The 27,614-nt window shown below is 38.1% G+C and overlaps 7 protein-coding genes across 14 annotated transcripts; 5 read left to right on the plus strand and 2 right to left on the minus strand.

The window, feature by feature from the left end:
- On the plus strand, positions 1 to 11,005 carry Klp10A (kinesin-like protein 10A). Of its 5 annotated transcripts, none has more exons than XM_011316302.1 (9): positions 1 to 338; positions 592 to 1,681; positions 2,039 to 2,133; positions 2,579 to 2,677; positions 3,382 to 3,498; positions 3,809 to 3,839; positions 4,669 to 6,302; positions 6,578 to 6,752; positions 7,118 to 8,785. In XM_011316302.1, the coding sequence occupies exons 2-9, from the start codon at positions 766 to 768 to the stop codon at positions 8,113 to 8,115; spliced, it is 4,065 nt and encodes a 1,354-aa protein (XP_011314604.1). In that variant the 5' UTR covers positions 1 to 338; positions 592 to 765; the 3' UTR covers positions 8,116 to 8,785. The 5 variants fall into 5 exon arrangements, with proteins under 5 accessions (XP_011314604.1, XP_011314603.1, XP_011314605.1 ...); XM_011316305.1 differs by lacking the exon at positions 7,118 to 8,785 and adding exons at positions 8,792 to 8,887; positions 9,878 to 11,005 and having other exon boundaries at positions 6 to 1,681; XM_011316301.1 differs by having other exon boundaries at positions 1 to 1,681.
- Positions 11,006 to 11,190: 185 nt separating this feature from the next.
- On the minus strand, positions 11,191 to 14,350 carry Fic (FIC domain protein adenylyltransferase). The gene is made up of 4 exons (XM_011316300.1): positions 13,960 to 14,350; positions 12,934 to 13,606; positions 12,552 to 12,758; positions 11,191 to 12,410 (listed from the first exon to the last, which is right to left on the minus strand). Exons 1-4 carry the CDS (start codon positions 14,150 to 14,152, stop codon positions 12,050 to 12,052), a joined length of 1,434 nt encoding a protein of 477 aa, XP_011314602.1. The 5' UTR covers positions 14,153 to 14,350; the 3' UTR covers positions 11,191 to 12,049.
- A 242-nt stretch (positions 14,351 to 14,592) lies between these two features.
- On the plus strand, positions 14,593 to 17,759 carry Rpn1 (regulatory particle non-ATPase 1). Its single transcript, XM_011316309.1, has 2 exons — positions 14,593 to 14,776; positions 14,871 to 17,759. Exons 1-2 carry the CDS (start codon positions 14,699 to 14,701, stop codon positions 17,544 to 17,546), a joined length of 2,754 nt encoding a protein of 917 aa, XP_011314611.1. The 5' UTR covers positions 14,593 to 14,698; the 3' UTR covers positions 17,547 to 17,759.
- Positions 17,760 to 17,966: 207 nt separating this feature from the next.
- LOC105273713 (uncharacterized) lies at positions 17,967 to 21,634 on the plus strand. The gene is made up of 4 exons (XM_011316311.1): positions 17,967 to 18,543; positions 18,938 to 19,105; positions 19,369 to 20,750; positions 20,830 to 21,634. Exons 1-4 carry the CDS (start codon positions 18,334 to 18,336, stop codon positions 20,930 to 20,932), a joined length of 1,863 nt encoding a protein of 620 aa, XP_011314613.1. The 5' UTR covers positions 17,967 to 18,333; the 3' UTR covers positions 20,933 to 21,634.
- LOC105273712 (IQ domain-containing protein D-like) lies at positions 21,570 to 23,037 on the plus strand. The gene is made up of 6 exons (XM_011316310.1): positions 21,570 to 21,638; positions 21,719 to 22,003; positions 22,175 to 22,310; positions 22,391 to 22,540; positions 22,616 to 22,745; positions 22,820 to 23,037. The coding sequence occupies exons 2-6, from the start codon at positions 21,745 to 21,747 to the stop codon at positions 23,033 to 23,035; spliced, it is 891 nt and encodes a 296-aa protein (XP_011314612.1). The 5' UTR covers positions 21,570 to 21,638; positions 21,719 to 21,744; the 3' UTR covers positions 23,036 to 23,037.
- Positions 23,038 to 23,050: 13 nt separating this feature from the next.
- galla-1 (cytosolic iron-sulfur assembly component galla-1) lies at positions 23,051 to 24,370 on the minus strand. Its single transcript, XM_011316316.1, has 3 exons — positions 23,853 to 24,370; positions 23,386 to 23,649; positions 23,051 to 23,314 (listed from the first exon to the last, which is right to left on the minus strand). The coding sequence occupies exons 1-3, from the start codon at positions 24,004 to 24,006 to the stop codon at positions 23,217 to 23,219; spliced, it is 516 nt and encodes a 171-aa protein (XP_011314618.1). The 5' UTR covers positions 24,007 to 24,370; the 3' UTR covers positions 23,051 to 23,216.
- Positions 24,371 to 24,376: 6 nt separating this feature from the next.
- On the plus strand, positions 24,377 to 27,544 carry Mocs1 (Molybdenum cofactor synthesis 1). 4 transcript variants are annotated; one of them, XM_011316313.1, is made up of 8 exons: positions 24,377 to 24,535; positions 24,622 to 24,794; positions 24,887 to 25,001; positions 25,180 to 25,347; positions 25,517 to 25,743; positions 25,810 to 26,034; positions 26,115 to 26,349; positions 26,621 to 27,544. In XM_011316313.1, the coding sequence occupies exons 2-8, from the start codon at positions 24,711 to 24,713 to the stop codon at positions 27,226 to 27,228; spliced, it is 1,662 nt and encodes a 553-aa protein (XP_011314615.1). In that variant the 5' UTR covers positions 24,377 to 24,535; positions 24,622 to 24,710; the 3' UTR covers positions 27,229 to 27,544. The 4 variants fall into 4 exon arrangements, with proteins under 4 accessions (XP_011314615.1, XP_011314614.1, XP_011314617.1 ...); XM_011316312.1 differs by having other exon boundaries at positions 24,646 to 24,794; XM_011316315.1 differs by having other exon boundaries at positions 24,646 to 24,794; positions 26,556 to 26,700.
- The last annotated feature ends 70 nt before the right edge of the window (positions 27,545 to 27,614 follow it).

A 27,614-nucleotide genomic window follows, 5' to 3' on the forward strand; every position in this document is an offset into this window, starting at 1 on the left:
TAAATGCATTTATAAATCGGCGCTCCAACGATTCTGTCAGTTCACTGTTGACGTTCAAGTGTCCACTGTGTTTTTTATTCTCCAGTTTTTACCGATTTCCCCACTTCAAACCACAAGGAAATAATTAACTGCGGAATAAATTGATGCACAACCAATGCATAGTGAAGTGTTCATCATTGTGAAGCATTCTATTTGATTTCACTAAGAAATATTTGTAATTTGAAAAACATGTAGAGAAGGATTTAGGAGTGGCCGAATTCAATCGGTTACAGTCGACTTGTCTCTTCGGTGAGATTATCAAGGATATTTCTGGAATGGAGGGAGATAGCACAATTTGTGTGATACCCTTTTTTGTAGCTCTCAATTGACTTCACGGAAAAGGTCATGACTAAAATGTCGCTATGTTCGTTGGATTCCGAGATTTTCATTGAAAACTGGTGGAAAATAAAAATCTACTGTGGAACGCGGTTTAATCCAATTCAAAATTAAATAAAATTACATGATTGTTTTTATTTTAGTGGAATTGAACTTAATCAGTTCCCTAGAGATATATTTACTCATAATAATCAGAATAATATTCGAGACGTGCAGATACAGGATTCCCAGAGGATGAGATTCCCAGTGATTATGAAGACATTTATACATCCTATGTTCATTAAAACGTAGACTGTAGTAAGACGTATGCCTTGGGGTTAGTTTTCCCCGAGTGGATGCTATTAAACATGAGATCTAACTCAAGACCATCACCAAGAAATCATCTTCTCGATGGGCTGGTTCAGTAAATGCGTGTGTGGCGTCAAAAACGCCAAATCTCATCCGAAGAGAGAGAGGAACAAGAAGCAAAACTCGAAAACATCACCGGGACGTGGGGATATATATGTGATACAAGAGCAGAGAAATGAAGAGACTGGAGGGAAACGTAGAAATGATAATAGAGATACCGAGGTAAATCATGTGGAGAAGCATCAGGAGATCGGCCTTGAGCGTCAGGAATTAGTCAGAGTTAATGAGGCAGATCGTGGAACGAAAGATTGGTCGAATGGTGAATTACCTCAGACAATCGATCCCAATCATCAGAACTACTTGAGGTCACCAGGTCATGAAGAAGAGTTCTATGATTCGCTTTCAGAGTCAAGATCTGATGAGACTCTTCAAGCGAACTCTCTGAAGAATAAAATCGATGGCGAATATCGGTGGCAGAATGGCTCACCAACCTTCAATCATTCGAATAAATTAAATCCAAGTTCAATGGTTCATGGAAAATGTCGAGCATCGAGCGATCTCTGGGAGTCATCGGACAAAAACAGAATAGCGAGTCGAGTGAATGACGATAATGACACTTTCGAGATGTTGAATAATAATCTGTACAATAACAACATGTCGAAGGATTTTGACGTGAAAGAAGGGTATCATTTTGCGTTGATGGACGGTGGAAGACTGTCTGTCGAGACTATTCCTCAGCGGAGTAAATTTTTCAGAGAAGCTAGCATTAAGAAATCCGGAAATGAGCAAGACTTCCGCTCTGGAATGAATTCGTGTAGTTTTGTGATACCGTTTCAGGAGAATGAGGCAATGGTGAAGGGTAATAGGAAAAAGAAAATCCACTCGATGATACCAAAACCCTCGTCCAGGGGTGAAACACATCACTCCAGCAATGACGGGATGCACGAAACATCCAATGGTATATTTAATATATTCCGAAATAGAAATCCATTATACAGTTTATCCATATTACCGTATTTTTTAATCGTCTCCATAATTAAAATAAGGGTTTCCACTTTGAAAACTGGGTCAGAGGATTTTTTTGGTCTGTTGCTCTTCAAAAATGTTTGATTGCTCTTTGAGAAAATTGATAAACAAATAGATATGTGAAATTTGATATGAATATTATTTTTTCCCTAAATGTTCTTCCTTCATGTGAATTAATTAATGGTTCTGGTGGATGGCATTCTCTCACTTTCGCCATTATCAATTTTCCTATTATTCAAATTTCTCTTGATCTCTAATAAATCAAGGTTTCCATATTTTTGTGTTGCAGGCCGTGTCCATTCTGCGATTGTCTCTGGCGTCAACTGGGAATCAAAAAGTGTCACAGTAGAATGGTTCGAGAAAGGAGAGACCAAGGGAAAAGAAGTAATAATATCTTGCAACTACCAATTTCATTATCCAAACCCTATTCCGAATAACTGGCCTATTTCCTATATCTCATACGAATGAAATTTCAACGAAAGCAATGAACTCTCGTAACGCACGTGCACCAACCACTGATTAAACCCCAACTATCACAATTTCGTCATCGAGTCAACGCCCTAGGTCACGGTTATTGTGCTATTTTAAATAGTCGAGCTTATGCAATGCGAAATTAGTAACTTGCTTGGGAGCGTTAGTCTATTTTCAACGGCTGTTCCCAAAAGATCGAATAAATACCCCGAAAGAAAATTCATCATATCCCAATCCAAAAGTCCAAAAGTCCAAAAATGCCCATAAGTTTAATTCCACGGAGAAAGGCAAAAATTGTTTACAAATATGAATGCAACTCCTCGACTCGATATAAATCTCATTACTCTGTTGTATTCAGGTGGAGATGGACACGATCCTGACTCTCAATCCCGAATTAACATCAAAGAGCATGGGTCCCCCTCAAAACAACAATATGATTTCAACCACAAGATCGAGGGTAAGTTTAATTCTCCAAATTCCTTAAATTTTGCTTGCAGCTCCAAACATCATCTCTGAAGACATCATGAAGATTTAATAATTTATCAATACGCGTAGAGACACTATATTTGTTTTTTTTTTCCCCAAATAAGTTTATCGACTTGAGTTCAATGAATTTGTTGACGCGTTGCCCATGACTACTGAATTTCTGTAACCTGTTCCACGGGGTATAATAATGTGCCGGTTTATTGGCAGCGGAGTGTATCACCTGGAATGTTTCAATACTTGATATTTTTCCAGGTAGATCAAGTGACGTGTCGTATTATTCGTTTTACTGCTCCCAGTTGTCCCACATCACGCATCCCATAAACTAGTTAATTATTAACTAACTCATAATGTCTAATGCTAGTTAAATTCAGTGATGAAACTAATGTGAACTGTCTTTTCCCTTCATGTGGACGCTGCTACCGTCAATCACGGATTAACAACGCATCTGACGACCCATCGTCATTGTTATAAACATTCTCAAACTGTCGAAATAACAATCCCCTCCTAATCACTATCATCTTGGTAATTTATTTTGTCATTTTAATTCAATCGTCTCTAAATTTTCACAAATGATGTGTCATTATTTTCTTTCATTCTTCCCTCTTTGCGTTCTTCATCATCTCTGAATGCGATTTATTAAATTGTAAAATGAAAAAAATGATGGACACGGAGCAGGACTCATCCGACGAGGAGGATGAGAATCCAGATGATCTGAATAATCAGGACGATGGATCATTGGGACGTCATGGTGGACAGACCTCTAGAAATGGCTTGACCTCTGCAACATTATCTGTACGAGTAACTCTACGTTATTTGTTAATGGTGCACATGAATCGTTTTAATCGCACAGCTTGAACAACTGAAAATTATGACAATATTCATGTACACGTGGGGCTCAAAACACTTACCAATTTAACAAAAATCACACCTCAATGTCTTTCAACCATTGCAATAGTCTCTGGGTTCATGGAGCTTAATCACAGGCTTGCAGACCCCAGAGAATCTCTAATACTTTTTTACCTATAGTTCAAATACACTTGGACACAAATATATTTGTCATTTAACGGCAATCAATAACTAATTACTCAATTCTTATTTTCAGCATTCTACGAGGCCGTCTATTCCAGTTAAAGGTACAATTTTTATTTAACTCCCTATTTATTCCTCCGGATTGAGAAGAGAATTGTTAATGCGAAGTTGTAGTTGTATGTGTGTCAGTGGGTAGATAACGGTTGAAATTCACCGCACTGGGGTGACTTATCTGTTACATGGGGTTCCAAAAATTCTCACGTGTAATATATCGACCCCCGCGTGTTGTACACATCGTATAACTATTCGATATTCATACCATATATGTGAGTCTAGGCTATAGCTGTGGCACAAGGGCAAGGACCCCGACGGGTTAGACAGTATTCTGTGTACACCTGACACCGGCACAACCCCTCTGCATCGGTTTTTATTTTTTCCGAACTTCAAATTCTCCCCATCGATCACTTTTTTTTTAACTATTTCTCAATTATTCTTTCAATCGACATGAAGTTTATACCGTGGGCGCATTTTTTTAAACGGAGGAATCAAATTGTTGATGAAAAAACCGCGGTCATTGCCATCGAGGCACCATCACCCAAACGAAAAGGTAGTTAATCGACAAATTTAATTCATTCGTATTTTTAGACCGTCTCGAGTCATTAATTAGAATTACTCTGTTCTAGGACGTAACATTTTACGTGTGTTGAGCAATTATACATGGTTTCAAGTATTTTTAACTGAGCATCGCATTCAGGGAATTTGTTTTCCAATATCAAGCCCTTTTTTTTCTGTGAAAAAATAAAAATAGAAATTCGGTTAAATTAATGAATTATAAGAATTCGTGGTAGATGTGGAAAGGTGTTAGTGCAATTGCGAAAAAACAGATCACTGGAATATAAAACTGATGAAATAATGTTGAAAAAATTTTTACAGCAGGTTCGAATCGTCAGATAGCCAGACAAACTGGAAGGCCGACGAATATAATGCCACCCGTGAGCTCAATAAATGGCCACGACTCTGTATCTGGTCTGACGAGTCGCCGTGAATTGGAAAATATTCCTCCAACGCCAACAGCACCTACCTTCTCCAACGTCACCTCCTCGGCAATCTCCAAAACCAAACAGATACAGCCCCCTCAAACGCAGCAACAGCCGAAGCAACAGCAACAGCAGCAGCAGCAGCAGCAGGAACAGTTACCGAGTAATCAGTCACAGGTGGAGAATGGCAGAGGAAGACGATCCAATGTGGTCAAGGAGGTTGAGAGACTGAAGAAAAATCGAGAGGAGAGAAGGCAGCGACAGGCAGAACTCAAGGAGGAGAAGGAGGCGTTAATGAACCTAGACCCTGGAAATCCAAATTGGGAATTCCTTGCTATGATTCGAGAATACCAGAATAGCATAGACTTCAGGCCTCTCCGTGAGAGCGATGCTGTGGAGGACCATCAAATAACAGTCTGTGTACGAAAGAGACCACTCAATCGAAAAGAAGTAAATCGTAAAGAGGTGGACGTTATAAGTGTGCCGAGCAAAGATCAAATGGTGGTGCACGAGCCAAAGTCAAAAGTTGATCTAACTAAATACCTGGACAACCAACTCTTCAGATTTGATTATGCATTCGACGAGACTTGCACAAACGAGATTGTCTACAAATACACAGCTAAACCTCTGGTCCAGACCATCTTCGAGGGTGGCATGGCAACGTGTTTCGCTTATGGTCAAACTGGAAGTGGCAAGACCCACACAATGGGTGGTGATTTCAATGGAAAAACCCAGGACTGCAAAAAGGGAATCTACGCCATGGTTGCTAAAGACGTATTCAAGTATCTCAAATTACCCAAGTACAGAGGACTCAATCTTGTCATATCAGCGAGTTTCTTCGAGATTTATTCTGGCAAAGTGTTTGATCTTCTTGCTGACAAAGAGAAGCTCAGAGTCCTCGAGGATGGTAAACAGCAGGTGCAGATTGTTGGATTGACTGAGAAGGTCGTTGAGACTTGTGATGAAGTACTGAAGCTCATTCAGAATGGTAACAGTGCTAGGACCAGTGGGCAAACAAGTGCTAATTCAAATTCATCGAGGTCACATGCTGTCTTTCAGATTGTGGTGAGGTCACCTGGTACTCATAAAATTCATGGAAAATTTTCGCTCATTGATCTCGCTGGTAATGAGAGGGGTGCTGATACTTCATCCGCCAACAGACAAACTCGAATGGAAGGCGCAGAGATTAATAAATCTCTTCTCGCATTGAAAGAATGCATCCGAGCACTGGGTCGCAAAGGCACTCATCTACCCTTCCGAGCTAGCAAACTCACACAAGTTCTCAGGGACAGTTTCATCGGTGAAAAATCAAGGACTTGTATGATTGCCATGATTAGCCCGGGTATGAGCTCTTGTGAGCACTCACTCAACACTCTGAGATATGCTGATCGTGTCAAGGAGCTCGCGGCAACCGATCCAACTGAAATGAAAGCCTCGCCCACTGATGATGATCAACTCTTCAAGATCGACGAGCAGGGGAATGACAGTGTCCTCTCTGATAGCGACCTCGCACAGCTCAGATCATTGAATGTAAGAAAACTCATTAATTCATCATTGAAAAAAATCAATTCCCATCTCTCAGAGTTATTCCCACAAATAAAAATCTTGCAGGTAGAATCCCCTGAAAAAAAAATCTCTCGGACAAAATCCCCTAAAAATATAAATAAAAATATATTGATAAAGTTATACATTCGACTGCTCAATAATTCGTCGAGGGGATTTTTCCTTGGTGAATAATTTCGGGTACTCAGAAAAATTTTATTTCCATCAGTCATAATTGAAAAAATCATGTATGAAAATTTCAGGAAGGGGAACTTTCTCAAGATCTATACACCTTCCACGAGGCAGTATCTGCCTTGCAGCTGATGGAAGAGGAAGTACTAGATACGCACAAACTCGTCATGGAGAATACCCCAAGATTCCTAAACGCTGCTCGCGGTGTATTCACCACAACTCACGAGGTTGATTACGATCAAGAAGGTAAGCATTATCAGAATATCTCTAGCCTGCACCTTCTTCCTAATGCATCGTTGAAGTGCACTAGAAATATAATTAAAACTGTACAAAAGGCGTGTGTTGGCTTTTAACATTTCGTTTGCCCCCAAAATCAGATTTGATTATCATTTCCAACCAAATTATCCTAAATGTTTCCAATACTTTGCATATTGCACCTGAACAATATCTATTGGCCAGAAATAACTTGTAAATCTATGAGAAAAGCTCCTTCCCTTATGCTCGGATAAATAAACAAATGCCAAGAGAGAAAGAGAGAAAGAGAAATCGATGAAGAGAAACATCTGAATTAGAACACAACAATGAAATTGTGACTGGCGTTCTCATGACAGATGCGAGCTCTAACCCCTCGGAAAAAACGTTCTTGGAATTGATTGGAAATTTTGGCGGCGGTGGCGAGTCACTGGACGCATCCATCAACGATTGGGACGAGGATATGAGCAGAAAGTGCGTTATAACTCCCTTATCCATCACGAGATCCCCCTGGAAATTCGAGTGTCAGGAGAGTTCGAGCTCTAGTGAATTATCCCAGGAGATGACGAAGACATCAAAACTGATGAAGAAGAAGGAAACGTATGCCTCAGCACCAATGAGAAAAACCACAGAGAGAGCATTAGCCCGGGATTCAGCCTCGAAGAGGAGTTCAACTCCTAGAAGACGTTGGTCCCTCACAACCAAAAAAACTACTTCGAAATACAGCTGGACTGGACAATTTCGTGCAAAACGTTCGATTTTCACCCGAAATCCCTCGACAGTCGAGGAGAAGAAAGAATTTTTATCACTGACAAGGACCCCCAGTCCTGTTGACTCTGGATTCCTTTATGGTCGAGATCCCGAGACTGAGGCTAAAGTTTTTCAATTAAATACAACGAGAACGATTAGACGTAACACCAGTGAATCCATGGATTCTTTGAATGATGACTTGAAGATTGATGATGATTGGTGGAAGAGTGAAGATGAGGGTCGTCATTTCTGCGAAGCAGAGAGTGATCCTAAGATTGCTGATGATTTTGTTAATTTGAGTGATTTTGGAAAAGTCAATGTCCTCAGACAACGATTTGGGAGGATGAAGAGACCTAGTTGGATTAACGCCGATAATTCAGACGTTTTAACAATGAATGATCTTTATGTTAATGATAACGATGATTATAATGGTGCATTTGATCTATCGAATGTCCCTCGATATGGGGACAGTGATGAAGAAAAAGGCTCGTTCTATTGCAGAGCTAAAGATTTTTTTCTGGCATTTTTAGTCAATGTTCTTATGTTTGCATTTTTACCAGTTATTTATATCACTATTTTCATTTACATGCACGGTGATGATGATTGATATCATCAAGCAATGAATTTTACCTCATTTTTATCGTTAGCGTTATTACTTTTTCTTTTAAATCTGTTCAATCGAGCATTTATTAGACTCCGTGGGTTTATTTTTATAATCATGAATGTACTGATGGTTTAGCTCATGGGGTGCATCTGGAATGCCGCAGTGATGTTTAGAGTGCAAATAGTGTGTTGATCACATTTGGTGGCGCATGCACGAGTTAATGTGTACAAATAATCAATCAATTTTTCTCAAAATACAAATTTATTGTTTCAAGTCGAGACTTATTTTTTTCTCACACTATTACCAAGATTATTAATGCCTGAGCATTTTTGCTGATGAGGTCTTCCGTTTTAACTCAATAAGGGTATCAATAGGTACCAAGCCCTTTTGATATTGAGGACAATTTTTTATAGGATTGGAAAAATAGGAAAATCTTCTTCGAGTGATTTTTAGTGATTCCAGATGTTTTTTGTTGGAGAAGAAGTGAAAATGTGTGGAAAATCTTATTAGAATATCAAAAATTGCTGTGAACTTTTAAAGGGGTTCAATTGGGGGGAATACCTCATGGGCATTCCGAATAATTGTAGGCATTATCGATCAGAATGAATTATTCTCGTCACATTAATTGGCTAAAATTTAATGATAAAAAGGGAAAGTGTAACGCCAGAAAACCTTGCAGATTTGAAACGGAAAAGAACAAAGTTTGAGTCGCCCCACCTGATGAGGAGATTCTCTTTGACTAGACGGCTAATTGAGAGAATACAGTTTTCAGACGGTACGATATTAATAATGAGCAAGAGCTATTCACTCATTGCAGGGAGAAATTTCAAAAAAATCATGCAATCGCTTCTACATTTTTCGTAATTATTCAATTTATCAAGTACTAATCACGAATTGGGCGAATTGTTTCATTATTGATAGCTCCATTCATCGTTTCACATGGGATTTTCTCAATAATTAATATTTATTCAAAGTTTGTAAAATAATGGCTTTCGTTTTCTAGATAAATTACGGCTTCATCACTTTATTCTTTTTCGTGTTTCATGTAGTACAAGGTCCTGGTGGAATTTTTAAACTGAATCGAAGACGATGGTCTTCGCTGGTCGATTGAAATAACATTATAACACGAGATATTATAAATTTAATGCGAACCTTGAGCTTCCGCAAAATGTATGAATTTATCATTAATAAATGTTATTTTCGTTGAATCCAGAATTCTAACATTCGTACACTCGTTTTACTAATGAGAATATATATATTTTTTTATTTAATACAGACTAATAGTTCCCGGCAATCACTAATATTGCAATACGCTAGATTATTTCAAACAGCAAATCAAATGTTTTGGGTGATAAAATCAATCAAATTTAATAAAAAATAATTACGGCATCGAGGCCAATGGGATTTATCGAATCATAATGACAACTCATACCTCACACTTAATCATAATTATCACAGTCGCTTCTGATAAACAAAATAGCCCAATTAAATTATTTCTGTTGTAATTTTATCCTCCAAATTGACCAGTCCCGGTCATTATTAATTATATATTTATATCTTCAATTTACTATCCAAATTATTGAAATTATCGTCTAGATACTGCCATTTGCGAAATTAAAATGATATTCGTGTGGGTTTTATCTTCGTAATCGTAATTTCATGGATAGTAATTAATATGAGCGTTAGTAATGGCGGGAGAAAGTGAATTTGGAGGAGGGAAATGGCCCCTCTCAGCTTTACGGGATTCAAATATCTTGTGTTTCAGCGTACGCGAAAAAATGGGAAGAATTGTTGCTGCAGCAGCGAGACACCCTAAATGCAGCTCTGGATCAAGTCAGTCAATTCCGTAGTCAACTGCTCCAGGAGGAGCAAATCAGCCAGAAGATGACACGCACCCGTAACTCCCGATACAATTAAACATCTCGGTTGAATTAATTAATGAAAAAGATAAATGGTTGGAGAGAAATTTAATGTCATAGTAATTTGTTCTGCTTGTGTATCGAGGGGTGTCCGAAATTATTATTTTTAATTATCGTTAAAAAATTCACTGCGGTACGTAGATAACGAGTTTAACTCAATGAATCATCCAATTCCATCATAACGATCGATACAAAATTGGTCGGACATGATCTGCTAGATTGAATTCAATTTCCAGTGCTCCATTAAATTATTTGCTTTTTTTTATATGATAAATATCCATGTCAGTAAAATTACCGAGAGTCTTGATGAATATTCAGGGAATCTCATCGATGATAATTGCCGAATATTTTTAACTTCTGCATTATGCCCAAAAATTATTAAAAAATAATCTATTAACGATAATTCCTTCGTTTATTAGTTAAATTAATTTAGTCTCGTAAAATGCTTGTTCCATTTGATAAGAAAAATCGTACTAATGAGTGCCCAAATGTCTCCGGTGTATTTCCAATTTTGAACTTGAATTTTCAATGGTCTGATCAAAAATATAGTGTGCTTCTTCATTCTTGGCATTAAATCATCTTTATTCTGTACTTCGAGAGCAATTTAACGGTGTAAACGTTGATTGAGCACTGGCTGTAATTTATTTTTGAGGGGAAATATGGAAAAATTTGAATTTATTAAAACTGATGGAATGGGTCTTATGAAAAAAGCTTAAAGTGACGTTTGATTATGATTACATAAGACGCAGGACGTTGATGAGTATGGAGAGCGTTGATTTAATTATCGATATGTGAAGTTAATGTCCAAGTTATTAGATGAGGGAAGTAACAACAGCTGAGGGAAGTTTGAGGAAATTTGAAGAGTTGAAATGTCATTGAGCAGTGATAGAATGAGTGGGATCAATGATTGTGAGTTTGTTCGATGCCTAGTGGTATTTCTAAAAAAACAAGAAAAAAGACAAAAAAAAACAAAACATAGATAGAAATAAAAGGAATGAATAATCATGTCAGGATAATTCATCTGATTTTAAATCCCTGAGGGATTCGACGTGGCGATTATTTATTATAAATTCTCTGTTATTTTGCTTTATTATTCATGATTAGTCATCATTCATAGTGTCATTGCATGTTTTTAATTAAATCTTTGGTTTTTTTTTTGTACGGTTGTTAAATCGCCCTGACGAATTCCCCGGTGTATAAAGCATAATAGCTTCTCAAGTCGTATAACGTAATAATAAAAAATTAAAAAACCAAATAACGACTGAACCCAGAATGATAACAGTTTAGATAATAAGATGATTAAATTTAAATTTCCTTGTGAAGCGAATATGTATCGTCTTGAGTGTTCTTTTTTTTTTAATATTTTATTGTGTTTAGCCGGTAATACTTTTTTTAGTAAATTCACGTAAAAATTGTCATTTAATTCATTTTATTTTCTCATAATCCAAGCATATGTAACTGAAAAAAAATGAAGCATTTCCAGAACGTCAACTCTTTTGATAATTAATTTATTCTTTGATTCCTCATCACTCACACTCGAGATGTTGACGATTGACATTAGTGGCCTTTGAGAGATAATGAAAAATAATGTTAAACAAGGATTGGACATCGATTATTCGCTTTAAGTGGAGACATCCCCAGTGTACAGAGACCATATCACGAAAATTCTATTGGAAATAATGAAAATCTTGAATAAATTGTCATTACTGAAACATAAAAATTCATTCCATAAAGGGTACGAATAATTTATTTTCAGCAAAATAAATAAATAACTCGACCAGCAAGTAAACACACCCCATCGAGCTTTCGAGACAACCAATAGGTAACTATGAATAGTATCTGTAAAATCTCTGCAAAAATCATTACAAAATATAGAGGAAAAAATAAATTTCCACGATGAAATTAATGAATGAAAATAGTATATACAAATTGGCTAGTTTTTATCTGAAAACTGAGTAGAATGATCTTGAACCCGATAAATGCAGCTAGATCAAATCCAGACAGTTCGTACTTGAATCTTAATCGTCAATAAAGTCACCACTGCCCTCGGAGTCAAGCACAATTGTTCTGTGACGATCTCGAATGAGGGACTCTTGACTGAGAGCTGGTACTTGTTTAGAAAATTCAGTTGTTGCCCACAGGAATAAATCCAACGTTTGTTCAGTGCATTCAGCAATAAATCGAACGAATGGACTGACGTGTCCTGTATTCGCTATTTGGAGGTACTCGTAATACTTGTGGCGGTGGTGCTTGTGGATAATAACAGGTGGATATCCGGCTTGCATTAAAATAGTATTCATCAGCAGTCTCGACGTTCTCCCATTGCCGTCTGAGAAAGGATGGATGTGCACTAGCTTGTAATGGGCCAAGGCGGCGTATCTAATACCACAAAATGTGAAAATTATCTCTAATTAATCATTCAGAATTAATAAAAAATGATCTACTAAAGTCATTACATTCACAACAAATCTAACAAAAACAGTGACTTTTATTGAAGTATTTGAAAAAAATCATGCCTACCTCACTGGGTGCAACCGTACAGCTCTCTCGCTATTTAACCAAGACGTGAATTCTTCCATGAGGTAATGGATATCCCCTGGACCTGGGGGGATATGTCCACCCACATAAACCTGCGTTCTACGAAAATGACCGCCTTCAATAGGGTCGACATGACCCAGCACTCGCAGATGAATCTCCAGGATATCCTTTAGAGTTATCGACCCAATTCTGTGCCAATCATTGAATTATTAATTAAAAATATATATATATCTAAAAGACTACCTGATATTATGGTAAATTGCCAATTTTCATTACAATTAAAATTTGTAAAATCCCCCATATAGAATTTTTGAAGATTTGTTCTCAGTAATAAAATACATAAATAATTATTGTGTTCTCATACCTATTGACTAAAGTGGCATTAATGTACTTCATCGCAGCATCGAGTCCGAGAATTTCGTTATGCTCATCAATGCTCTTGCCAGCAACAGCAGTTCTAGTTTCGACAATGGCCCTAGTCTGTGCGAGATTCATGGTATTCCCTTCAATTCCAACAGTATGATAGATATGCTGGAAGTATGCCTCCTTCTTGGCCCTTGTCAATGCCGCATTATTATCAGGAATAGCGGACAGTGCATCTCTCTTCTCGTCAATTCTCCTCAGCAACCTCTTGTCCAACTCCTCGACAACTCTAGCAGTTCTTTCTCTGTTCATCATGGCACTCTCATGATTGGGCTCGTATGTCAGGGCACGCACGTAGAACTCGTTCGCCCTGATGACGTCGTTTTGGGTGTGCTCTAAAAATTCTCCGTAGTGATTCAGCACGTCTGGATGCTGTGGAGCTAAGGCCACTGCATGCTGAAATAATTTGATGGCCTTTTTCTTTTTTCCTGACAGCCTCATCTCTAGAGCTAGCTGGAGGGATGTTATCGCTTCTGATATGCATGCTGTGTCCTCGACTTCTTCAAAGGGTTGGAGACCACCGGATTTTAGCGGTAAACCTATTGTACTTTCGTCGTTGATATTCAGGGAACTTTCGGAGGGCAGGTGAGAAGGTGGTCGTATTGGTTCTGCATCTTCATTTTTTAAATAATTAACAATTAATGAAATTCAGTAGTAAAGTAGCAAGAACATTGCATATCTTAAATTATGATGATTAAAGAAAAAATCTATGATTTGTCGAATTATTTCACATGTAGTCGAAGATTTATGATATAATATGACGTCAAATGCGGACACGTGGCATCATCCCGGACTATGACACATTCTGAGAATATGTCCAAGCAATAATTGCACACAAGTTGAAATAGTTGATAAAAATTCGGGAGAAAATTCTGGATCACTGAGAATGGGTTGGGAAGTTCTCCATGCAATGTACATTGTTGTGAGAAGAAAATGATTGATTTGTATTAGTTGATTTTTAAAATACCTGTCCTGTAATTGTACTTGTACTGCAAGTAAGCAAACAGTGCTGTTGCAATGACAGCTGCAAAAACTCCAAACGTGAAGATAAGAAGAACACCAAATTTGGATAACACTGGAACAATCGGCGTAACGTCTTCATTTTTCATGTACGTTTTCTTATATAATGTGTAACACTCAGAAGCACTGCTCGGTGACATAGTACCCAAATTCGTCTATTTGAATTGTCGATGTGAGTTGTTACTCGTTGCATTATTGTGAGCAAAACACGAGATTTTTCCGTGTTGGACTGATTCTTGCTGATGCGCTCAGCTGTCAAAATTTTTCAACACTTGGAGAATTGAACGATCATGAGGGCGCCACCTTATTCTACTTCTACGTGGAAATTTTTATCGACAATAATTAGAAAAGTTGTCAATTATTTATGAATAATTTTTAAAAATCTAGGTCTACGATATGTAATCAATTATATGCGAGTCACCAGCGCAGATTAATTGATACACAACATTTTCAATCGTCTGCTCACTCCTCCCATTGGAAGTCGGGAAATCTGGACTTACGTTTATATTTTTTATCCGGGAAACCCTAAAAAATTAGAGGAATTGTTATAGAGGGCGATTGATCGCACGGTGACTCGCAAACTCCGAGATATCATAACCTCGATTCCGGTGACGAGATTTATTGTCTGAGGTTTCAGAGAATTCATTGAGAATTTGAAAATAGTTGTGCATCAATCCTGTGGAAAGATGCCGGAGAGCACGAAGGCAGAGGCTAAGACCTCTAAGGATGTTAAAAGTAATAAGGATGAAGAGAAAAATGACATGGTAAGGTTGAAATTGCCTAGTTTTGATTTTGGGTTAAACGCAAGCTTAGACAAGATTTTCTATATACTCAATTCGGATTTCTTTTATCTTCCAGTCGGAAGAGGATAAACTCCTCCAGGAAGAGCTCGACACATTCGTAGAGCGTCTCCAGGATCCCGACAAGAAGCAGCACTACCCAGCGCTGGATGCTCTACGCACAAAAATTCGTGAATCAACGACGTCGATGACGAGTGTCCCAAAGCCCTTGAAATTCATGCGTCCTCACTACGACACAATGAAGTCAATCTACGACAAGTTGAATGACAAAAAATCCCAAGAGCTGTGTGCAGACATAATCTCGGTGCTGGCGATGACGATGGGTGAGGGCAGAGAGTGCTTGAAATATCGTCTAACAGGTTCTGCTTCAGAACTTGGTGAATGGGGCCATGAATACGTGCGCCATTTATCCGGAGAACTGGCAGCCGAGTGGGACGAGGTAAGTGGAGGTGATGATTCAGAGAACAACACCGAGAAACTCATAACTCTCGTCCAAGAGATCGTCCCCTACAACATGAAACACAACGCCGAGACTGAAGCCTGCGATCTCCTGATGGAGATTGAAAGACTGGATCTCCTGGATCAATACGTCGACGAGAGTGCGTATCAGAGGGTCTGTCTGTACCTGACGAGCTGCGTTCCCTATGTGGCTGATCCTGAGAACAGCACCCTTCTGAGAGCTGCCTGGAAGCTCTACAGAAAATTCAGACAGTATCCCCAGGCCTTGCGCCTAGCCATGCAGCTCAACGATTTGAATCTCGTTAGCTACATCTTTCTCAGCTGCACAGATCTCTCGATGCAGAAGCAATTGGCCTTCATGCTGGGTCGTCAACAGATATTCCTGGAGCTACCAGAGTCCACTGCTGAGTACGATGACCTGGTAGAGATCATGTCGAACTCCCACTTGAACAATCATTTTCTTAATCTCGCTCGAGAGCTCGACATCATGGAGCCCAAGACACCAGAGGACGTCTACAAATCTCATCTGGAGAACTCTCGTCCACCCTTTGGTGGAGGACAGGTGGACTCTGCACGTCAGAATCTTGCGGCATCATTTGTCAATGGTTTTGTAAATGCTGCCTTTGGTCATGATAAATTGCTCATCGAGGATGGAAACAAGTGGCTGTACAAGAACAAGGAGCATGGCATGCTCTCAGCCACTGCATCACTGGGTCTAGTTCTTCTGTGGGACGTTGATGGAGGTCTCACACCTATCGACAAGTACCTCTACTCATCTGAAGACTACATCAAATCAGGGGCACTGTTGGCATGTGGAATCGTCAATTGTGGAGTGAGAAATGAGTGTGATCCTGCACTTGCTCTTCTCTCAGATTACGTTCTTCATAATAGTAATACTATGAGAATTGGGGCTATCGTTGGATTAGGACTGGCCTACGCTGGATCCAACCGTGAGGCAGTCCTGACGCTTCTAGCTCCAGTCCTAACTGATCCCAAATCCAACTGGGAGGTCATCGGAGTGGCTGGTTTAGCCCTGGGAATGGTGGCAGTTGGTTCCTGCAATGAATTCGTCACCACCAGCATCATGCACTGCCTCATGGAGAAGTCAGAGACTGAGTTGAAGGACACTTATGCTCGTTTCCTGCCACTGGGCCTAGCTCTGTGCTTCCTGGGGAAACAAGAAGCTGCTGAGGCTATTATTGCAGCTCTAGAGGTCGTCCCCGAGCCCTTCAGGTCCATGTCGACGACTCTGGTAGAGGTATGCGCTTACGCTGGCACTGGAAATGTCCTCAAGATTCAACATCTTCTGCACATCTGCTCAGAGCACTACGAGCCAACATCTGATAAAGACGAGAAGTCTGATCGCCAGAAGGATTCCAAGGAGAAGAAAGATGATAAGGAGAAGGAGAAGGAGAAAGAAAAGGATAAGGACAAGAAGGATTCCAAGGAGAAGGATGATAAGGACAAGCAGAAGGAGAAGGATCTGAGCTCGAAACAGGCAATTGCTGTTCTGGGGATAGCTCTTATTTCCATGGGAGAGGAGATTGGTGCTGAGATGGCTTATAGAACCTTTGGACATCTTCTGAGATACTGCGAGCCGGTTATCAGGCGATCTGTACCTCTGGCTCTTGGACTCATCTCAGTATCTAATCCTAAACCCAATATTGTCGATACTCTATCGAAATTCTCACATGACAGTGATCCTGAAGTAGCACACAATGCCATTTTTGCAATGGGATTGGTGGGTGCTGGGACCAATAATGCAAGACTCGCTGCTATGTTGAGGCAATTGGCTCAGTTCCATGCCAAAGATCCGAATAATCTGTTCATGGTGAGGATTGCTCAGGGATTGACTCATCTCGGTAAAGGGACTCTCACACTCTCACCTTATCACAGCGATCGACAACTTCTGAGTCCCGTTGCACTTGCTGGACTTCTTGCCACTTTGATTGGATTTCTCGATGTGAAGAATATTATTCTGGGGAGATCGCACTATCTTTTGTATACTCTGGCTTCTGCCATGCAGCCCAGGATGCTTGTCACTTTTGATGAAGAACTTAATCCTCTTCCTGTACCGGTTAGGGTTGGTATTGCTGTTGATGTTGTTGGGCAGGCGGGCAAGCCCAAAACCATCACTGGATTTCAAACACACACAACACCTGTTTTACTTGCTTATGGGGAAAGGGCTGAACTCGCCACTGAGGAGTACATACCACTCACCCCCATCATGGAAGGCTTTGTCATTCTGAGGAAAAATCCTGAATTCGTTCCCTAGACTTAGCATTCAGTGATAACACCCATTTACTTTATACTTCATTTTTAAATAAAATAAATTAATTTTTTTTCTTTTGAACTAAATCGCATTGTGTAATATTTTCACGCCTCAGCGCAATTTTCCTGGGCTCTCAGGAAATTCTTCAGTATAATGTTTATACCATGTTTTTTTGTGATGAGATATGAGGGAGATATAATAAAACAAGTTTCAGTATATGGTGCTGTGAAAATTTAGAACCTTTTTACATTTATTTAATTTTTTCGTAAAAATCAACTATTGATATTTTTAAGTGATTTAGCAGTTAGGAGCAAGGATAGTCTGAAAAAAATGCATTTTTTCATTGATGTGTTGACAGTGACAGCCACGTGATGTTTACCGCACGTCCCATTCTCAATGATGCGCAAACAGCTGACATTAGCGACAACGTCAAGTCCGTTTCCACTCGATTCACAACTCCAAATAGATCCCCCAAAATGTGTGTAAATTTTCACATCTTTGTTTGTTGTCAATTTTCGCACAACTACGTGAGATGACTTGCGCGACTGTTGTACGTGGTCTCATCGAAATTTCCCAAATAGTTGTAAAAATAATTCATGATACCTCAGCATTTTGCAAACCGGTGCTTTCATTAATGCGAGGGAATTGAGTTTGGACTGAGTTAATTGGTGAGTGCTGTTGCGGTTGGGTTTTGGTGTCAGTTGATTAGAAAGTCAAATCATTGTGTTTACGTGGCCCAATGCAAGGGGAAAAGGGTTGCAGATCAAATCAAGGTGTTTTTTATTAACAAATGGAAGACACAAAGAGTGAAAATTCGGTGACAATGGAGCAGCAGGTGCAACAGGACTCGTCCTCCTGGGGCGAGTGGACCATTATTCACGATGACAAGGAGCACAATTCTCAGAATCCTGTGGCAGGTTTTCCAGAAGGAAAGCCTAAGGAACTTGATGGGGATGATGACAAGGAGAGAGAGTGCCACATCGATGAGGAGGCACGAGAGGTATTTCAAATTGGCGAAATATCTAGAAGTAATTTTGCCGTATCGGCAAAGGCGTCTCAGCGCCAAAAATCTATTTTTTCTCAACTAAATTTTCCATGTTCCTGTTTTTTTTAACAGGCGTAATGATTACTTTAACGACTACATGATCTCGTAGGAATATATCTCCACAATGACGTCATTTTCATCTTGTCAAACACTTGTCTTATTCATATTTTATATGAGAGTATTGAGAATAACAAATTACCAAATTGTTGATTAAGATAATGAATTCTTTAAAATCTAAGATCAAAAGAACGTATCGTAAACGAGCGTTAAAAAATATGATAAGATTTTTGGAACACGAAGACCCTGGAAAACTCAATTTACCAAATATTTATTTTTTTATTTTTCATAGGTGATAGAGGAAATTGATCCTACCACTCTTGAATCTTCTGTTGCCTCTGTTACCCCACGGGAAGAAGATTCAGATGGGATTTCTGTTATCACCGAGAGCGACAGGGGAGACAGTGAAATTAAGGGAGATATTACGAAATATATTGACTCTGAACAAACAATTCCACGGGTATAGTATTGTTTTATTCTAATTTAGTAATAATTTGGAGAATTGTCATCAACATAGGATTAATCCAAGTCACTCGTTTTCTTTCACTTCGCCACGAAATTATTTTTAGAATAATGAATATAATAATAATTTAGTGGAGTGAAATTCTAATATTCTGAGTCATTGAGAATTCCTCAATCTGCTGTGATTCTCTAGCAACGTGAAAAATTAAATATAAATCTTCAAAACGTCAGACACCTAATGAAACTCATTTCTTTGTTCAGTTTGGACTGTACACGAACTTCATCGCAGCTTGTTGCCTGGCGGCAGCTATTGGTTTTGGCATTGGTTGCGTCGTTGGCAACGGAAAACCTCAACTTCCATCAGCCAATGTCCAAGTGTCGCTTAAACCAACACTCCGACGAGTTGAGGAATTGAATACTGATGCTTCAGGGGAGATTTCCATCACCACTGAGTCCGAGTCATTCGATCCAACGTTAAATGCTCCAAATATCGTGAATCAAGAGCCAACGAGTCATGACATATTGCAACATTTGACACAAGAAAACGATCAGAATTTAAATATTCGAAAATTCGAGCAGATTCCCGCGTTCAGGAACTCCCTTCAAAAACTGAAATTATCCCTGGAAACATTGTGTTCCTTAATAGATCAAAATCAGAGAGTAAACTACGAGAACGTATGCAGCAAGAATTCAAGAATTTTTGAGGTCATCAAGCTGAAGGGGACAGTGGAATACATTGTCAATGAATTTGGATACAAAGAGGACGCCTCCATGAAGCAATTCATTGAGAGCATAGACTCCAAAATTGAAACCACTGTTGCATCATTTTTAGATCGTTTGTCGAAGATGGTGGAAAAGATGCGAGGGAGGCTCTTTCAGAGGCTTTGCTTGATCAGAAACACCTACGACAACGGGGCAAAGATCCAAGAAGTACTGGATGGGAGATTAATATCTCTCGAGAACTGTAATTCGCATAAAATTCCAAATCCAGATAAGAAGAGGAAAACTAATAAATGGAAGGGAAGAGGGATTGATTCAGCTTCTGGAGAAATACCTGGGATGGAATCTCTGAAGATGGAAGAGAGTGCTGAACTGCCAGATGTCAACAAAAATAAGAGGAGGAATCACAAGTCTGAGGAATTTCGCAAGAGCAAGTGTCATATTTCAAATGAAGAGACTTTGGGGGATTATTCGAGTGAGAAAAACGACATCAAAAAGTTTAAATCGAGTCAGGGATCGAAGGACGACTTGAACGAATGGAAAGATTTTTATTCATCAGAACAGGTAAAAAATCTAGGAAAGAATCACGCGAAGTCGAAGAAGAAGTACCAGAAGCAATCAAAGGAATCCAATGAAAATTCTTCAGAGGAAAAGAATTTCAATACTTTGGACGAGCAGAAGGAGAATAGAGGGGGGTATAAAAAGGATTTTAAACCGTCGAAAAAGTATGGAACCCCCAAGGGAGAGCCAAAGGAGAATTTCGTGGAGAAAAAACATGGGAATAATTACGATGCATCGGATGAAAGTAATAAAGGACAGGGTGATAGCGTTTGTTATTCGAAGAAATGCTCTAAGCCGTACGACAATGATGAGAAAAATCATCGGAGGGGGAGTGGAAAGAATGGGCAGTGGCAATTCGAAAGGTACCTAAATAAACCAAAACTATGGATCAGTTCTTAATGAGTTGAGTTTATTTTTTTGTTCATTTTTTTTTACTGATAGGGCTCAAGGCAGAAGGCAATATCGTTCTGACGAGGAAGATATTTACGGTGTGTGGTATGACAACAGAGCGAAGGCTCGAGAACGAGCGAGACTCAGTTTCTAACCAGAGATATGTCTTTTTTATATTTAAATTAAAGTTTTAAATAAAAATGTAGATGGCTGCAATGGGGGCAAGGATAACATACTTTCAAACAAGTTTTATTTGAAAAAAATATTACCCTTTGACAGTTATTAAGAGACTTAAGACTTCACTACAGACCTGATACGATAATATTTCACTCTTACTAGATTTGTAGACTTGTCAAAATAATTCGAATATTATAGTTTATTGCTCCATAATTATTTTATGCATTTTTACTTTAACGAAATACTTATGTTGTGCAAAACATATAACAGAAATTTTTTGTTCATCATCTGAATATTTAAAAACGGGAAGTTAATACCTAAATAAAATTGGACTCCACTCCAGGTTTGAATCCTGAAAACGCAGATATTTAGTTTAAAAGACAAATTTATTATTACTATTTACATTTTCATGGAGAAATGAAATAATTTCAATCGAATAAGACTTGTTTGAAACTTGTTTTCTTTTCTATTGGTGTGGAGTTTGTTGAAATATGGGTAGAATTTTTTTTCTTCCTCTAATAACTTGTAACTGGAGATGAAATCTCTGTACTTTAGACTCTAAAGTTTAGAGTGTAGTGTTGAGGTGGTCGAGGATTTTATTTGTACCAAATTGACTGGCTGTACTGTCGATAATAGTGACGAGTGATATTGGAAATAAAGATATGATATGTGTTAGTTACAAGGTAGAATTTATTCTAATGTTAATCCAACATTTAATATTTTTCGATGAGTGAATGGGTGTGTGATACTTTCATTTGTTTAGATGTCAGGATTCCTTCTAAGCTATAAATGGGAGAAATTTCAGAGAAAATCGTCGAAACAATTGTCTCAAATATTGAAAATGTGCTTGAGCGTCTTCTTACAGATGTTAAAGGGTTACCAGAGGAGAAGAAATCTGACAAAACGTGGATATTCTTGAGACATTTGATGTATTTGATTGAACACGTACTGTTCAGGTTGAGAAATAATCCAAACGAGGAGAAAACCAGGGAAGATTTCTACTGGGCACTCTGGCACGAGAACAGGGATACACAAGTAAAATTAACGAGTAATGATCATTGCTAAAATTCAAAATAATGTTAAATTAAAGAGTAACTCTGTCCATCAAAAGATTTAAATAAGAAAGTCATAAATATTCTGGACGATAGGGTATTTTTTCTAAATCTGGTAGTTTCGCATGTTTTTTTGTTAGTGCAAAAAATATTTATGTACGTTTTAGCGCTAAGAGCTGCAATTGAGGGGCAAAGAAAACTCAATCAAGGGATTATCGATAGAATTCATGGGAATTTCATACGAAACTGTCAATTAGTATCGCGAATCGATGATAAATTCTCGGTAGATGCTGTAACGATTAGGTACATTCAAACATTATTTTTATAATTTTTAAAATTGATTTATTGTACAAAAATCACTTCTCCATCGTTATTATATACAGACTTAAATTCGAGCGTATGCAACTCAACGAATATAAAAAATCTGAGGATCGACAAAATGATTTGAAAGAGATTTGTGGAGTTTCTAGGAATAGACTCCAGAATTATCGATTAAGTCTTCGAAAATTGGAGCAAGAAACGTTTCAGAAAAGGTAGGGTAGATTGTCAATTTTAACTCAATGCATTAATTAATTTCATGATCCATAATCATTTGTTCATTAATCCAGATTAAAAATATCAGGGAAATTCTTATCACTATTGAATCGATACGACACAGAAATAGGTGGAAGAAGGAAAACCCTTTCTGATCTCGAGTCAATCCTGAATGATCTCACAAAGAAAATCCACCAATTACAAGTAATTTATTTCTTTAAAAATAGAGAAAATATTTCAACTCCTTTTTTCATAAACTTGACACTTTTCTTCAATAGGAGAATATGAACGAACAATCCAATCTGTACAATTCTTGTTTCAACGAACAAGAGGAACGGAGATTAGCAGAAATAATGGCAAAACTCGAGTTGATTACAGGAGTTATTGCAGCAAAGAAAATACAACGCTGGTGGCGAAGTATTCTCCCTGCTCTCAAGAGTAGAAAGAAGAAGAAAGCCAAGAAATCGAAGAAAGAAAAAAAACGAAAGAAATAATTCAATAGTGAAATGGTAAAAACAGTAACTGAATCAATAAATAACCAGTCCTTTTAAAATCTCGGAATCAAACTGAAATAGAAAAACTAATACACTTCTCATTTTCCTATCTCATAATCTCACATTTCACTATGAAATGGATAAAATCGATCCTCGGGAATAAATTAATAAAAAATCAGGTTTACTCGTCCTCTTTGATGCACTTCTCCACCAAATCGCTCAAGTTTGGATTCTCCATGGCAGCTGCGATTCTCTCTTTATCATTTATCTGTTTATTGACTGGAATAACGAATATATTATTAATACAACAATAAGAAGCGATGAATGACCTGTTAGAATTTGAAATATACTTTCATCCTCCGTGGAGTGTGCTCCTTTTTTAATAAATATATCCAGCTTGAAGGACGCCAGCAGATTACGCTCCAATTTAACTCTAATACACAGGCCAATTAATGTGGCGAGGGAGCAGTGAGGAACAGTTGGATTGAATTCAACACGAATTATGTAGTTATCATTAGCATTTCCCTGTGATACACTTACACAGTCTTCGTAGACTACCTCCAGGTCTTCCAAAGTTTGAGGCTTCTCTGGATCTTTTATTGTCCTCAGAAGATCTGGAAAAAATTTAATCTGATGTCAAATTGAATTGTAATTAATACAATTAAAACTGTAAAATTAAAAAAAAATATTGTCATAAAATGGCAAGCCCTGAACTAATAGTTATGACTGTTTTATCACATCAATCAACGGGAGAGACTATTCAATTCATTGGATGACCATCAGAATATCACAGACTAAAAAAACATTGAAATCTTGCCATAAACATTTTCCTTGAGTTCGTTAGCATCTTCAATGAAACAATTCTGATTCTTCTCATCTGTCAAATCCGTGGCAGTCCCCATTATATGATCAGGCATTAAACCATCTTTGACTTTGCTCCCGATCGATAGCTTGCGTAATAACGAAAACATTTCTTATCCAAGATATAATTGATATCTTAATGCTGAACATTCGTGGGTCGTATAATCCCTTTCAACTAGTATGATAATCCGTTTGCCATCATGATCTACAACCTAACCAAATTTTTTCACTCCTAAAGTCCCCCAAAGTCCTAAAGTCCAGAATCAAGTGTCAAAATCACGAGTCATCAACAAATCATCCATTAAAATCGATTTGCCTGATTTATCCAATGAAATCTCGAATTTTTAATTCACCAACTACTTGGGGTTTATGTCTGTGCAACATCTGATGCTCCAAATCATCAAAACAACATAATTGTACTGGCGATCAGATGAGAGTGGTCTCGAACATCTCAAAACGAAGGAAAAGAGCTAGTCAGACCTGTAATCTCGTGTGTCAGTGGTTGACGTGCACTGAATGCACGTGAAGGAGAGATCCATGTGTGGGAGAACGTGGAAAGTAGGAAAAAATGGCCTGTCTACACTTTATCATTTTATCAGGGAGAATTTGTGCCGGAGTCATTGGAGGGATCACAAATAGGTATCATTACACGTCCATGTGATCTAGTAACTCGAGATAATTAGTGAATACTCGAAATTACTCTCCGCTTGTGTAATTTTTTATAGTCGTGGGTCGTTTTGGTATTGCAGTTGGAAATCTTGGGAGAATTCTACGCGTTTCAATATTGAGGAGTCTGCCACGTACTTCAAGGATCATGTTCTCCAGGAATAATGCTTTATTGGTAGTACGAAGGTATTACTCTATTGAGACAACTCTGCAGCCAAAAACTTCGTCGAGAGTGAGACAATTTTTTCATTTTCTGTTCTATTTGTTTTGACTTTTGCGTAATTGAGGAGTTGTGGGTTTGTTTCATCATTCGGAGGTTTTTAGGTTGAAGAACTTCGAAAACGATTGAAAAATCATGGCAATGGGATTCTAACTGATTCCTTTGGGAGAAAACACACGTACCTGAGAATTTCTGTCACCGAACGCTGCAATCTTCGATGTATGATGCATTTTGATATATTGATAAGACCGAGATTTTTTTAAATCAGTTTATGAATATATTTCCTTCTTTTAGATATGTAAAATGAATATTATAAGATTCATTTCACATGATATCATATCACTTCATTTTTGATCTTGTGGTTTAACGTGAGAGGTCAAGTTTAATTTTATTTAAGGTTTATACTGCATGCCTGCTGAAGGTGTAAAATTGACGAAAAATGAGAATATTTTGAAGACTGACGAGATACTGAGACTGGCGAGACTTTTCGTTAAGAGGGGAGTCAGAAAAATTCGGTTGACAGGTGGTGAACCAACGGTTAGAAAGGATATTATCGATATTATAGGTGAGTTCAAAGTATCTTTATAAATTTCTTGTAACAAAACTTGGAAAAATACAAATAAAATAAGAATACGTTCAACCTATTCTCCTCATTATTTTCTTGATTGGCACATTTATTTATCCACAATTTTTCTTCTTCAGCTATTCGTTTTTAAATATTTATAATCTTTCAGCTCAATTGCGACAAATAGAGGAGATCGAGAGCATAGGAATGACAACGAATGGTTTAGTATTGACTCGTCACCTGCCAGCACTTCAACGAGCTGGGCTAGATGCCCTGAATATTTCCCTGGACAGTCTGAAGAAGGAACGTTTTGAAAAGTTTACCAGGAGGCAGGGATGGAGTCGAGTGATGGCTGCCATTGACCTAGCCGTGCAACTGCAGTTCAACCCAGTCAAGGTATTCATCTCATTCATCCTTTCATGTCTGTCGATCCAATTTCATGAATGTGAATGTGTTACCTAGGTAAATTGCGTCATCATGCGGGGCTTCAACGACGACGAGCTCACAGATTTCGTGGGGCTAACTAGAGATAAATCTATTGACGTACGTTTCATCGAGTACATGCCCTTTGACGGTAATAAATGGGATGAAAATAAAATGGTATCTTTCAAAGAGATGAAAGAGAAGATTACACTCAAATTTCCGGAATTTCAATCGTTGGATAATTCTCCTAATTCTACGTCAAAGGTGACAATACAAGTATTTCGATTTTTTTCTTTTTTATGACTTTTTTGGAGGTTTTATCCGACCATTTTGTTAATTGTCAGGCATTTCACGTTCCTGGATTTGCCGGCCAGATAGGTTTTATAACTTCGATGAGTGAGCACTTCTGTTACTCCTGTAACCGATTACGAATAACAGCCGATGGAAATTTGAAAGTTTGTCTCTTTGAGGGTAAGAGTGAGGTTTCACTGAGAGACGCCATAAGAAATGGAGCAGACGACGAAGAGATCGAGGAGATAATCGGCCTAGCTGTTTCCAAGAAAAAGAAGCAACATGCTGGTGAGTTGAGTATTTCCTCCGTGCACTCTAAAAAACCATTACTTCTGAAACGTATTGGACTAAATTTTTGGTCGGTTGACATTTTAAAAGTTGCGAAAAATATTTCTAGGAATTTTGGGATGTAGATCAAATGTACTAATTGATAGTTTCAACTCTGACCTAGAACTTGTGAGGATTCAATTAAAAAACTCAATAATATGTTTCAGGAATGCTCAATCTAAAAGACATGGAAAACCGTCCAATGATTTTGATAGGTGGTTGATTCTTGCAGGTAAACCAGTATCATCATCACCATCACCATCACAAATGCACAATCATCTCAAGAAATACATGATAAACGGTCTCCAGACCTCGAGTTATTCAATTCGAAAATTAATAGCCCAGCAGTATTCCTCGTTTTCCCACGTTAATGCAGAGGGAAAAGCAAATATGGTTGATGTGAGTAAAAAAATTCCAACAGCTCGTTGTGCTAGGGCGAGGGGAATAATCAGAGTGGGACCATTAGTTAGTGAATTAATTAATCAAAATAATATGAAGAAAGGGGATGTTCTCCTTGTTGCCAAGTTGGCTGGCATAATGGCAGCCAAGAGGACGTCGGATTTAATTCCACTATGTCATCCACTCAGTTTAACCCACGTTGAGGTAAATTTGACGCTCAAACAAATTAATAATGAACATGCTGTTGAGATAAACTCCGAGGTGAGATGCTCAGGTAAAACTGGGGTTGAGATGGAGGCACTCACTGCTGTCAGTGTTGCTGCACTCACTGTTTACGATATGTGCAAAGCAGCTGTCTCTGCTGATGAGATGATGATTCAGAAGATAGAGTTGGTTTATAAATCTGGGGGGAAGAGTGGAGATTATATCAAGCATAATTAGATAATTGGGGGAGCCCTGACATGGCAAGGGGATTTCTTCAATAGTTTCATGAATTTCCAATTAAAAAAAAGGTTGATTAGTTATTTCTTATCAATAATTTCGTATACCGCAAAAGATTGAAAATCATGTTGTTACCTTTTGCTCCTTTGTTATTGTTGTTCTGGAGATATTTTTTAAATATTTTTTTGTAAGGGTTACGTTTTTCGATGGGTTAAAATATTTTTATGGAGTTGTTGATTTTTTGAATGTTTAAAATAGATACTGTGAGTAAAATCATTGAGTGTGTGAAGACAAATCAAATGTAACGGATTGCGAGTACAAAAATGGTCTATTCAATTTTTTTTTGCTAAGTGATGAAGCATAATAATCCACAACAATTCTTCCAT

This window comes from Fopius arisanus, unplaced genomic scaffold, assembly GCF_000806365.1.
Source record: "Fopius arisanus strain USDA-PBARC FA_bdor unplaced genomic scaffold, ASM80636v1 scaffold00006, whole genome shotgun sequence".
In the NCBI taxonomy this organism is placed as follows: Eukaryota; Metazoa; Arthropoda; class Insecta; order Hymenoptera; family Braconidae; genus Fopius; species Fopius arisanus.